This window comes from Trachypithecus francoisi, unplaced genomic scaffold (genome assembly GCF_009764315.1).
Source record: "Trachypithecus francoisi isolate TF-2019V2 unplaced genomic scaffold, Tfra_2.0 Lachesis_group11, whole genome shotgun sequence".
Classification (NCBI taxonomy): Eukaryota; Metazoa; Chordata; class Mammalia; order Primates; family Cercopithecidae; genus Trachypithecus; species Trachypithecus francoisi.
The window spans coordinates 90,768,776-90,781,181 of NW_022681456.1; the positions used below are offsets into that span (position 1 = coordinate 90,768,776).

General features: G+C 40.8%; 1 protein-coding gene across 4 annotated transcripts in view; it reads right to left on the reverse strand.

Annotated features, from left to right (window-relative positions):
- TMEM117 (transmembrane protein 117) overlaps nucleotides 1-12,406 on the reverse strand; it is a 589,216-nt gene that overhangs the window by 474,408 nt on the left and 102,402 nt on the right. For all 4 annotated transcript variants that reach the window (XM_033222348.1, XM_033222346.1, XM_033222347.1 and 1 more), the window contains exon 3: nucleotides 10,727-10,859. In XM_033222348.1, the coding sequence (XP_033078239.1) occupies nucleotides 10,727-10,859 (133 nt within the window). The remainder of the gene's footprint in view (nucleotides 1-10,726; nucleotides 10,860-12,406) is intronic.

The following is a 12,406-nucleotide window of genomic DNA, read 5'->3' on the forward strand; positions in this document are numbered from 1 at the left end:
CTTGTGACCTTTCTGATTTCCTTGACTGGTTTGTAGTTCTCCTTAAAGAGGTCCTTCATTTCCCTTGTTAGCTGTATTCCAAGGTATTTTATTCTATATGTGGCAATGCGAATGCGAGTTCATTCATGATTTGGATTTCTGCTTGTCTGCTGTAGATCTATGGGAATGCTTGCGATTTCTACACATTAATTTTGTATCCTGATTAGAGGTGACAATGTGCTAGCAGCCCTAACTCTCAGTGCCTCCTCGGACTTGTTGTCCTCAATATTTTATTGAGGAATTTTGCATGAATGTTCATCAGGGATATTGGCCTGAAGTTTTCTTTTTTTGTTGTATCTCTGCCAGGTTTTGGTATCAGGATGATGCTGGTCTCATAAAATGAGTTATGGAGGATTCCCTCCTTTTCAATTGTTCGGAATAGTTTCAGAAGAAATAGCACCAGTTCCTCTTTGTACCTCTGGTAGAATTCTGGACCTGGGCTTTTTTTGGTTGGTAGGCTATTTATTACTCTCTCAATTTCAGAACTTATTATTGGTCTATTCAGGGACTCAACAACTTCTGGGTTCAATCTTAGGAGGGTGTATGGGTCCAGGAATTTATCCATTTCTTCTAGATTTTCCAGTTTATGTGCATAGAGTTGCTTATAGTATTCTCTGATGGCTGTATTTCTGTGGGGTCAGTGGTGTTATCCACTTTATCATTTCTGATTGTGTTTATTTGGGTCTTCTCTCTTTTCTTCTTCATTAGTCTTGCTAGCAATCTACTATATTGATTCTTTCCCCAAAAAACCAGCTCCTGGATTCATTTATTTTTTGAAGGGTTTTTCATGTCTCTATCTCCTTCAGTTGCACTCTGAGATTATTTCTTGTCTTCTGCTAACTATGAGGTTTGTTTCCTCTTGGTTCTCTAGTTCTTTTGGTTGTGATGTTAGGGTGTCAGTTTGAGATCTTTCTAGCTTTTTTATGTGGGCATTTAGTGCTATACATTTTTCTTAATATTGCTTTAGCTGCATACCAGAAACTCTGATACACTGTTTCTTTGCTCTTTTTTGGTTCAAACAACTTCTCGATTTCTGCCATAATTTCATTATTTACCCAGGAGTCACTCAGGAGCAGGTTGTTCAATTTCCATGTAGTTGTGTGGTTTTGAGTGGGCTTTTAAATCTTGAGTTCCAGTTTGATTTCGCTGTGGTCTGAGAGACTTTTGTTACGATTTCAGTTCTTTTGCATTTGCTGAGTAGTGTTTTACTTCCAGTTATGTGATCAATTTTAGAGTAAGTACCATGTGGTGCTGAAAAAAAAATGTATATTCTGTTGTTTTGGGGTAGAGAGTTCTGCAGATATCTATCAGGTCCACCTGGTCTAGAGCTGAGTTCAAGTCCTGAATATATTTGTTAATTTTCTGTCTCAATGATCTGTCTAATACTGCCAGTGGGGTATTAAAGTCTCCCACTATTATTGTGTGGGAGTCTAAGTCTCTTTGTAGGTCTCTGAGAACTTGTTTTATTAAGCTGGGTGCCCCTGTATTGGGTGCATATATATTTAAACTAGCTCTTCTTGTTGAATTGAACCCTTTAACATTATATGATGCCCTTTTTTGTCTTTTTTGAACTTTGTTGGTTTAAAGTCTATTTTATCAGAAGCTAGGATTGCAACTCTTGCTTTTTTCTGCTTTCCATTTGCTTGGTAAATTTTCCTCCATTCCCTTATTTTGAGTCTGTGTGTGTCTCTGCACATGAGATATATCTCTTGAATACAGCCCACCGATGGGTCTTGTCTTTGTATCCAGCTTGCCATTCTGTGTCTTTTAATGGGGCATTTAGCCTATTTACATTTCAGGTTAATATTGTTATGTATGAATTTGATCCTGTCATCATGATGCTGGTTGGTTAATTTTGCAGACTTGTTAATGTAGTTGCTTCATAGTGTCATTGGTCTGTGTACTTCAGTGTGTTTTTGTAGAGGCTGGTAATGATTTTTCCTATCCATATTTACTGCTTCCTTCAGGAGCTCTTGCAAGACAGGCCTGGTGATGACAAAATCCCTCAGCATTTGTTTGTCTGAAAAAGATTTTCTTTCTTATTCGCTTTTGAAGCTCAGTTTGGCTGGATATGAAATTCTGAGCTGGAATTTCTTTTCTTTAAGAATGTTGAATATTGGCCCCCAATCTCTTCTGGCTTGCAGGGTTTCCGCTTAGGGGTCCACTGTTAGTCTGATGGGCTTCCCTTGGTAGGTGAACTCACTTTTCTCTCTTGCTGCCCTTAACATTTTTTCCTTCATTTCAACTTTGGAGAATCTGGTGATTATGTGTCTTGGCATAGATCTTTTCATGGAGTATCTTAATGGGGTTCTCTGGATTTCCTGAATCTGAATACTGGTCTGTCTTACTAAGCTGGCGAAGTTCTCCTGGATGATATCCTGAATTGTGTTTTTCCACTTAGTTCCATTCTCCCCATCTCTTTCAGGTACTTCAATCAGTTGTAGGTTCCATCTTTTTACACAGTCCCATAATTCTTGGAGGTTTTGTTCATTCCTTTTCATTCTTTATTCTCTAATCTTGTCTGCCTGCCTTATTTCAGCAAGATAGTTTTCAACCTCTGATATTCTCTCTTCTGCTTGGTCAATTCAGCTATTGATATTTGTGTTTGCATCACAAAGTTCTCTTGCTGTGTTTTTCAGACCCATCAGGTCATTTATGTTCCTCTAGAGACTAGTTATTCTAGTTAACAGCTCCTATAATCTTTTATCATGGTTCTTAGCTTCTTTGAATTCGGTTAGAACACAATCATTTGGCTCAGTGAAATTAGTTACTACTCACTCTCTAAAGCCTACTTCTGTCAGTTCATCCATCTCAGCTTCAGCCCTGTTCTGTGCTCTTGCTGAGAGGTATTGTGATCATTTGGAGGAAAAGAGGCATGCTGGCTTCTGGGATTTTCAGCATTTTTGCATTGGTTTTTCCTCATTTTTGTGGATTTATCTACCTTTGATCTTTGAGGCTGATGACCTTTGGATGGGGTTTTTGTGGGGTCTTTTTGTTGATGTTGCTGTTGTTGTTGTTGCTTTCTGTTTTTCTTCTAACAGGCCCCTCTTCTGCAGATCTGCTGCAGTTTCCTGGGGGTCCACTCTAGACCCTGTTCACTTAGGTTATCACCAGTGGAGGCTGCAGACCAGTGGAGGCTGCAGACCAGTGGAGGTTGCAGAACAGCAAAGATTGTGGCCTGCTCCTTCCTCTGAAAGGTTCATCCCAGAGGGGTACCAACCTGATGTCAGCCAGAGCTCTCCTGCATCAGATGTCTGCCAACCCCCGTTTGGAGGTCTCACCTAGACAGGAGGCACGGGGTCAGGGACCCTCTTGAGGCAGTCTGTCCCTTAGCACACATGCACAAAAAATGCAGACCAGTCTAAGAAAACTCCTTCTTCCCCTCGGAAACCCTACAGCCACTCACCATTCATTCTAGTCCTGAACTGGTGTGCTGTGCTCAGGGAATTGCCCTCATCAGGATCGGCCAATCTCTTCAGAGGTGGCAGGCAAGAAAGATTAAGTCCGCTGAACCTGAGACCACAGCCACCCCTCCCCACAGGTACTCTGTCCCAGGGAGATGAGAGTTCAATCTATAAGCCCCTAACTGGAGTTGGTGGATGTTCTGCAGGGAGGCTCTGCCTACTGAGGAAGGATCTAGAGAAGCAGTCTGGTCACAGCTGCTTTGCTGTACTGTGGGGAATTCTGCCCAGTCCAAACCTCCTAAACCGCCTACTAAAGCCACAGTAATGGCAGCTGCCCCTCCCCCCGGCAACTTGGTCATTCCAGGCAGATACCAGACTGCTGTGTTGGTAATGGGGATTTCAAGCCAGTAGTTCTTAGCTTATGGCCTCTATAGGAGTGGGAGCCACTCAGCAAGACAACTTGGCTCCCTAGCTTAAGCCCCCTTTCCAAAGGAGTGGACACTTCTGTCTCACTGGGGTTCCAGGTGCTGCTGGAGTATGTAAAAAGCTCCTGCAGCTCAGTGCCTGTCTGAACAGCCACCCAGTTTTGTGCTTGAGACCCAGGGCCCTAGTGGTGTAGGCTCACAAGGAATCTCTTGATTCGTGGATTGCAAACATCCATGGGAAAAGCATAGTAACACTGGGGGGTGGCACAGGCCCTTGCCACTTCCCTTGGCTGGGCGAGGGAGGATCCCCCCGCCCCACCCAGGCCCCGCTCCTCCAGGCTCCATGCACTTTCCGGATGAAGCAATGCCCCACCCTGCTTCTGCTCATTCTCCCTGGGGCATGCCCACTGCCTAGCCAGTCCCAATGAGATGAACTGGGTACCTCAGTTGGAAATGCAGAAACCACCTGCCTTCTGTGTTGGTCTCCCTGGGAGCTGCAGACCCAAGCTGTTTCTATTTGGCCATCTTGGCCCCTCCCCGCATTCACAAGAGATCGTTAAACTGATAGCAGAATTTTAAAAATGACAATGGTTATTTTAAAAACAAAGTCAAAATACTGGGGGGTAACAACCCCCGTGAGAAAAAAAAAAAATAGTTCAGAGCAGTCTGAGCTATGTGAGGTACTCGGGCCCAGAAAGACATGAGTATGGAACTTCAGTCATTGCCCTCAACCCCACAAGACCCCACCCCCAGCCTCCACCACACCCATGCCTGGGGCAATTGTTTAACAAGTCATTTTGTTCCTGACCAGCTGTATAGTCAATCAACAGCTTGTGTTATTTTAATATGAATTCTTGATAAACAACTCAAAATCTGCCTCTTCTTTTCCATTCAAAAAACACTTATAACTGCTGTTAATTGAAGCATATATTCAGGGCCATTTGGATCTATGATCTTCGGTTGCAGTCCTCAAGCTTGGCCTAAACAAACTCTACTTATATTAATTTTGCCTCAGTTTCTTCCTTTTAGGTTGACTCTGAGAAAGCAGCAAATCAGAGTATTGGTTCCTTTGACTGTAAAATGCATTAATACGATTTTTTTCATGAAAAGAAAAGCCCTTGATAAATGGAAGTGGATAGAAGTTGAGGCAAAAGGGAACTAAATTGCTCTACATAATAAAACAGAGGAATTCAAGTTATTTGGGGAGGGGTGTCCAGAGAAAAGAACCTGAAACTGGGTGAAGTATTTATAATAGCTGAGGATGTTTTGAGGTTCTAAAATCCAAAGGAAACTGTATATTAAAATCACAAAACTGCACCTATGGTAACAGTTCCCTGGGAGATATTTTTCCCCCAGAGCCCAGTTTAAGTACAAGCTTCTTTGATGCTTGACTGTGCTAAGTGGTTTTGTTGGAGTAGGTAGCTAGGCAGACATGAGCAGGGCAGGAGAGGGCCCTCCTCAAGAATGTCAGGCAATCATCAGGTGATAGGCAGTTGTTAAACAGTCTCTCCAAAATAATAATTGGTCACAGCCAGTGCCACGGAAAGGCAGTCTCCCAACAGATAGCAAACTCCTGGTGATCAGCAGCTTCCCAGAAGTTGCTTCCCAGAAGGTCTCAGAAGTTGGGCCAGTGGGCTCAAGCATGTGCCCTAACAGACCAAATGGCAGAGTTTAACTGGTATATGACCTTCCTCTGGGAACACTTGACTGGTAAGAGAAAAATGCCTCGGATGAGCATGCACACAACTTCAGTAAACACACTGCACATGCAGCCCCTCCCAAGTGCTGGCAGGCCACTGAGCATGCAAACAGTCCACTCCAAGGGAAGAATCAAGGGAGAAGAAATGCAAACCTCAGAACCCTTCCAATGTATAAAAACCCAAGTCAAGGGTCAGATGGGGCACTTGGATCTCTCAAGTTGCCCGCTTGGCCCTGTTCCAAGTGTACTTTACTTCCTTTCATTCCTGCTCTAGAATTTTTTAATAAACTCTCACTCTTGCTCTAAAACTTGTCTCAGTCTCTCACTCTGCCTTAAGTCCCTTAGCTGAATTCTTTCCTCCAACGAGGCAAAAATCCAGTTTGCTGCAGATCCGATGATTCAGTGCTGCTAACAGGTACATGTTTTCCACTTCACCCCCCCACTCCCACTGTAGCCCTTTGTGGGACCATCTGTATGGAAACTTCTATTTTCAATTTTTCAATTAATATGAGCCAAATCCTTGTTTCTGGTCCCTACATAAAGGTTAAAATTCAAGTGCCTAAGTCAACTCCACTGAGTATCAATCAGTTCATTGTCTTACTGCCCCAGTTTTCAGATCCTTCTGCATTTTTGTCCTCTGGGATTTTTCCTGACCTTTGGGTAAACTCAGCTACGCATTTCAAAGGAGTATACCAAGTTGCTTCATCTCTTCCAGCTGTTCTAAAGATTTTGTAGTAGGCAAGGCTTCAGGTTACCTAGTCTGCCACCTTGTAAAAAAAAAAAAAAAAAGATGGCCGGGTGCGGTGGCTCAAGCCTGTAATCCCAGCACTTTGGGAGGCCGAGATGGGCGGATCACGAGGTCAGGAGATCAAGACCATCCTGGCTAACACACTGAAACCCCGTCTCTACTAAAAATACAAAAACTAGCCAGGCGAGGTGGCGGCGCCTGTAGTCCCAGCTACTCGGGAGGCTGAGGCAGGAGAATGGCGTAAACCCGGGAGGCGGAGCTTGCAGTGAGCTGAGATCCGGCCACTGCACTCCAGTCCGGGCGACACAGCGAGACTCCGCCTCAAAAAAAAAAAAAAAAAAAAAAAAAGAAATTACTCATAAAACGGCTAGATGCAAAACTATGCCCAGGATCAGCACCTTCTCCGCAGCAGAACCCTCAACATTTATAAAATGATGAGTTTAGTTACATCTTGGTGACTTAAAGAATAAATGAGGTTACAATAAGAAGCATTTTAGTGGTGTAAGGAACTGAGGTGCAGAAAGAGAGTCAAATTTGGGACAAGTTTTTTCCTCGTGGTGCTACAAATACGGATTGTTCAAGCCTTGATCCTTTTTAGCTCAACCAGCTAACTTACCTCTTTCCCTCTCCATATGACTGCCTTTCAGCTTGGCTCCCCAGAGATGTCTACAGCCATAAGAGTTAGTGCATACATCAGGGAATCCACTGTAATGAGGAAAACAGGAACCAGGCAACTCTGGGCTAAAAACTCTTGAAGTTCTGGTCTGGATAAACCTAGGGATTTTTTTCTCTATAGTAAGAGATCATGAGACCCCAGCTTAGAGTAAATTTATACCCATTCCTAAAATTGGCACACATGCACAAAAAACGCAGACCAGTCTTAAGAAAATTCCTTCTTCCCCTTGGAAACCCCACAGTCACTCATCATTCATTCTAGTCCTGAACTCCACCAGTTTGGAAAGGAATCCTAAAATACATTAACACAGATCTAGACGCCATACGAAATTCTTGAAACCCTTTTGGAAATAATTCTAGGCCAATATTCCTAGAGAGACTCATAAACAAAGAAACATCGGACTCCCCACAAATTCAGTGTAATGCAAATGAGATTCAGTGTAAAGAATCCTGAATTCCTCTCTAGTACCAGGAATCCTCTGATATAAAACCAGTTACTTGTCATGTCTGTGTGCCCACTGTCCTTACTGCACTCTCTGGCTCCATTATTCCCTGTGCTACATGGGATGAAGCAATATCTCAGAAAACCTGGTGTGTTCTAGGACAACCCCAATAGCACAGTTGTATCCATTTGCTCTAAGAACTGATTTTCCTCCAAGTTTACACTCCTATTGCAATGTGCTCACGATCAAATGATGTGTGTCATAAAAGTTAATAATACATCTTTCATAAATGGTGATTTAATTTTTATTTTTTATTTTTCTTTTCAGAGGCAGAGTCTTATTGTTTTACCTAGGCTGGAGTGCAGTGACACAATCATAACTCACTGTAACCTGGAACTCCCAAGCTCAAGCAATCCTCCTGCCTCAGCTTTCCAAGTAGCTAGGACTACAGGGCGTGCCATCACCCCCAGCTAAGTTTTTTATTTTTTGTAAGAGATTTCAAAGTCTCTGTTGCCCAGACTGGTCTCAAACTTCTGCCCTTAAATGATCCTGCTGCCTCAGCCTCCCAAAGCACTGGGATTATAGGCCTAAGTCACCATGCTCAGCCTTGATTTATTTTTTCTGCAGAACTAAACCATTTGTCCCTTGCTATGAATTTTTCTAAAATATGGCACCTTTAATATATCCTCTCAGTAAAAGATGTTTTCCTATGAAGATGAGGCATAACGGTGAAGAGTTCAACAGTTACATAAAACTCTGTAAGATTGTATTTAGTCTTAGAATAAAAATGACCACTTTCAATTTTAGTTAGGCTACACATAAATTGTAGGCTAACTATTCTCTTATTTCCTAAGCATATCTCCTGCTTCTTTCAATTGTCAAATTCTTCTTGAATAATAAAATACAGAGAAAGGCTAATAGACATATGGTGAATGAGTAACAGGGTCAACCATCAATCAGACCTGTGTTCTTTAAACAATAAAGTGGCAAAACCTCTCTAGTCCTCAGTTTCTTGATCTGCAAAATGGAGATGATAACTCCTACTCCACGGAGTCATTGAGAGATTTAATTGAGATAATTCGTGCCTGGTGTAAATGCTCAACAACTATTAGCTCTCATTTTATTTCCAGCTATTGAGTGCTTTATAGAGTACAAGGAATTATTTATTGCATTTAATTTATTTCTTTCAAATCTGTTCCCTTCCTCAAAATAAGCATTTCCAGTTAGCACAGGCCTTATTAGCTCCAGATAAAAAAAACAAGCAGAATTAGATCAAAAGTCAGCTTCTTAGCAAAAGATATATTTTATATATTATATAATGTATTATTTCCAGCAATTGCTTTTAAAATGTAGTTTTCACATAGGTTCCTTCTCCTTCTGCTCTCAGTGCTTTGAGTACAAAAAAACTCACAGAGAAACCTTTGGCTGTGTTAGGTAACTCCAACCATTACCCATTCTAGTATTACAGGCACTACTCCAAGGCTGAGGCATATTCTGATGAGCCATAGGTGAGGGCCTTCAAAACAGACGTGGTATTAAAACTATCATTCTAAGTCCAAGAAATAATTACAAAGTATTTTAATAACTTTCTAGAGCCTGAACATTTTACCTCAAATCACATTCTTGAATTTATCACTTGTCAGTATAAACTAAAATATGAAATATGTGAATGTATTTTTTCCTTTGCTATTCATCTCCTTTAGTGAGGGAAAAGCAATGAAATTCTAAATGAGCTTCCCTCTCAGTACTGAACAATGGTGGCCAAAATCCATATGTAACACCAAAACAGTTCCCTGTTTCCCATGGAACTGGACAACAATCCTGCCTAGCCTACACTTAGAAGAAAAGGATATTACCTAGCTTTCTGATCTATTAGGGGAAACAGATCAAAATCTTTCTCAGTAACTATTTCAACACACAACAAATACCTAAAGTGGTTTATTATTGTCACGAATCTAATTTTAATACTAAGCCAATCTCCTTATATTCTGGTCTCAAAACTTACTGAGAGCAGGCCAGACGCAGTGGCTCACGCCTGTAATCCCAGCACTTTGGGAGGCCAAGGTGGATGGATCACCTGAAGTCAGGAGTTCAAGACCAGCCTGACCAACACGGTAAAATCCCATCTCTACTAAAAAATACAAAAATTAGCCAGGCGTGGTGGCAGGCACCTATAATCTCAGCTACTCGGGAGGCTGAGTAGGAGAACTGCTGGAACCCGGGAGGCAGAGGTTGCAGTGAGCGAGCCAAAATCGCGTCATTGCACCCCAGCCCTGACCGACAACAGCGAGATTCCGTCAAAAAAAAAAACCAAAACAAACAAACAAACAAAGTTACTGAGAACAAACCAAGAGGAAATTATACTGAAAGACCAATCCTTGTGTTTCATTATAGAATGAAAGGGGTAAAGAAACTTAGAAAAATTATACAACTACTTGTTAGCACATCTTCATGCCTTACTGATTTGATAAGTATATATCACAAGCTAGGAGTTAATACAGTGTGGCCCACATTTTTTTTTTTTTTTGAGAAGGAGTCTTGCTTTGTCGCCAGGCTACAGTGCAGTGGCATAATCTCAGCTCACTGCAACCTCTGCCTCCCGGGTTCAAGCGATTCTCCTGCCTCAGCCTCCCAAGTAGCTGGGACTAGAGGCCCACACCACCACAGCCAGCTAATCTTTGTATTTTTAGTAGAGACGGAGTTTCATCATGTTGGCCAGGATGGTCTCAATCTCCTGACCTTGTTGATCTGCCCGCTTCAGCCTCCCAAAGTGCTGGGATTACAAACATGAGCTACCGTGCCCAGCTGTGGCCTACTTTTAAAACAACCTGTTAATCACAAAACTCTCTCTCTCAAGGGACTGTCAAGAGAGTTAAAGAAAATCCTGTACCAAACACTTTTATTTAGTCAGGCATTGCAGACCAATGAAATTGCAAACCTGGAAACCTTCATCTTAGCCCCACTCTATGAATCATTTGAATATATGCAAACCAATAAGATTTCCTGAGTCTTATACCCGCTTATCAGTATAATGAAATTAGTACCTGCCCTCCTACCACCCTATACAAAAGTCCTAAAGGATAAAGAACAAAATCTAAATATTGTAATGCAGTATACGCTTCCTGGAAAAAAAAATTTTAATATCTTAGGTAAGAAAAACATACAAAATACTCCTTCTTCTTAGGGCAGAATATTTGTAAAGCAGACAGACTACTATAAGCTAAAAAATTCTTAAATTCTTATGAGTTTCAAACATAACACTCACCACAGTAGAAAGGGGAAAGATAACCTACCCCATGTTTCCATCCATCAGAAGAATCGTGTTGTATATGTGAGAAAATATGAAGAGAAAGAGAATTGTGCTGAAGAACATTGTCATCCACGACCCATGATCCTCTCGAAACATTTTTAATCGCAGCAACTGACCTGAAATACAAATATTATTAAATACTAATGTACATTGTAACTCAAAATTCATGGATCTTTGCTTTATTTTTATGAATCTCTATTGTCTCACTATATTCTGAAGTCTTTGCCATAGGACTGCCTTATGAGTAAAGCCACAATATAATGTTCTTTTTGCTCTTTTGTAAATAAATGATCATAAATAAAGTCCAAGACGATCCTCATATCACATATCATCCTAGAGTAAATAGTACTAATCCAAGAATCTAGTGTTCAGAGACAGTACATTATGCTAGCATGAAAATAAGATGAACTACAGCCCTACTTAGCTGCTACTTTTTATTTTACAAATATGTTTTCGGTTCACACTGAAACTACTTAAGGCAAATGGTAAAGTTGCATGAATCCCATATCGTTTCCCTTTGTTTCTATAGATCCATTCCCAATACTGGCCAGATGATAAAACCAAGACCAACCTTACTTATCAGGTCTAATTGTTTAAGGTACATGAAAACTTGAAAGAAAAATTTAAGTCTCTGTTATAAAACATGCAGCTTAGCCTCACTCTTAACACCCATGCCCCTGTACAAGTACAAATACAAGTGCATATGAGAGGTGACAGTGTATGTGTTAATGAAGCTGGGTGTGGCTCTTGGGAAAACATAATTTTCACCCTGATGACTAAAATTCCATTTATGAAGACAAATGCTAACGTTAGAGAGAATGTTAAGATGCAAACACCTTAAGGAAGAAACATGTATGAAGATGAACACTAAAGTAAAAACTACTAATATAATTCCACCAGAGAAATGTTTTGATTTATGGTAAAGAGAAATGATGGCACTAGTACCCTGAAAGATAAGGAAGGTGAAAAACCTTGGGAGTAAGAAAGATGTGAGCATAGGTCACCCTAGCTTCTCCCAAGATAAACTGTGTCTATTTTACTTACCTCCCTTCCTAAGAGTAATAATGGAGATGACGTGCATATAGGAACTACAATTACTAGCCGCATAAATTATAAGATCATAGAACCTGTTGATTAATCAATAATTATGAAAAGCCAGGGATTTTCAAGCCTCCACACAACATACTGACAAGAATATTGTAAAAACATATTAACCACAGAATGCTTGAGAGTAAAATCACGTGCCACAAATATCTTACACTATAAGGAATATTTATCTATTCATTGAACAAATATTTAATATGTGCCTATTACATGCCAGACACAGTTGTAAGTGCTGCAGATTCAACTGTAAGCAATGCAGGACAGTGCTTGAAGTCAATTATCATTTGAGTATTTAATGGAATTGTGACCTTACTTTGGATTCATGGGCTCTCTTTGTTCAGGGGTCCCTTTTCTGCAAGTCCTTTCAGCTTTAGACTAAGACCTATTTATTTAATTCAGCAGTTGATAATGAAGCACTTCCAAGAGGCAATTAGAGTTCTTTTAAGATTTAAATGTGAATTTCTTTCTTAATATAAGCGTGTGTCAAAAAACTTCACTAACAAATATACTTTAAAAGTCAAATAATAATGCTGGTGACTCAACAGTGCTTTGCAAATAA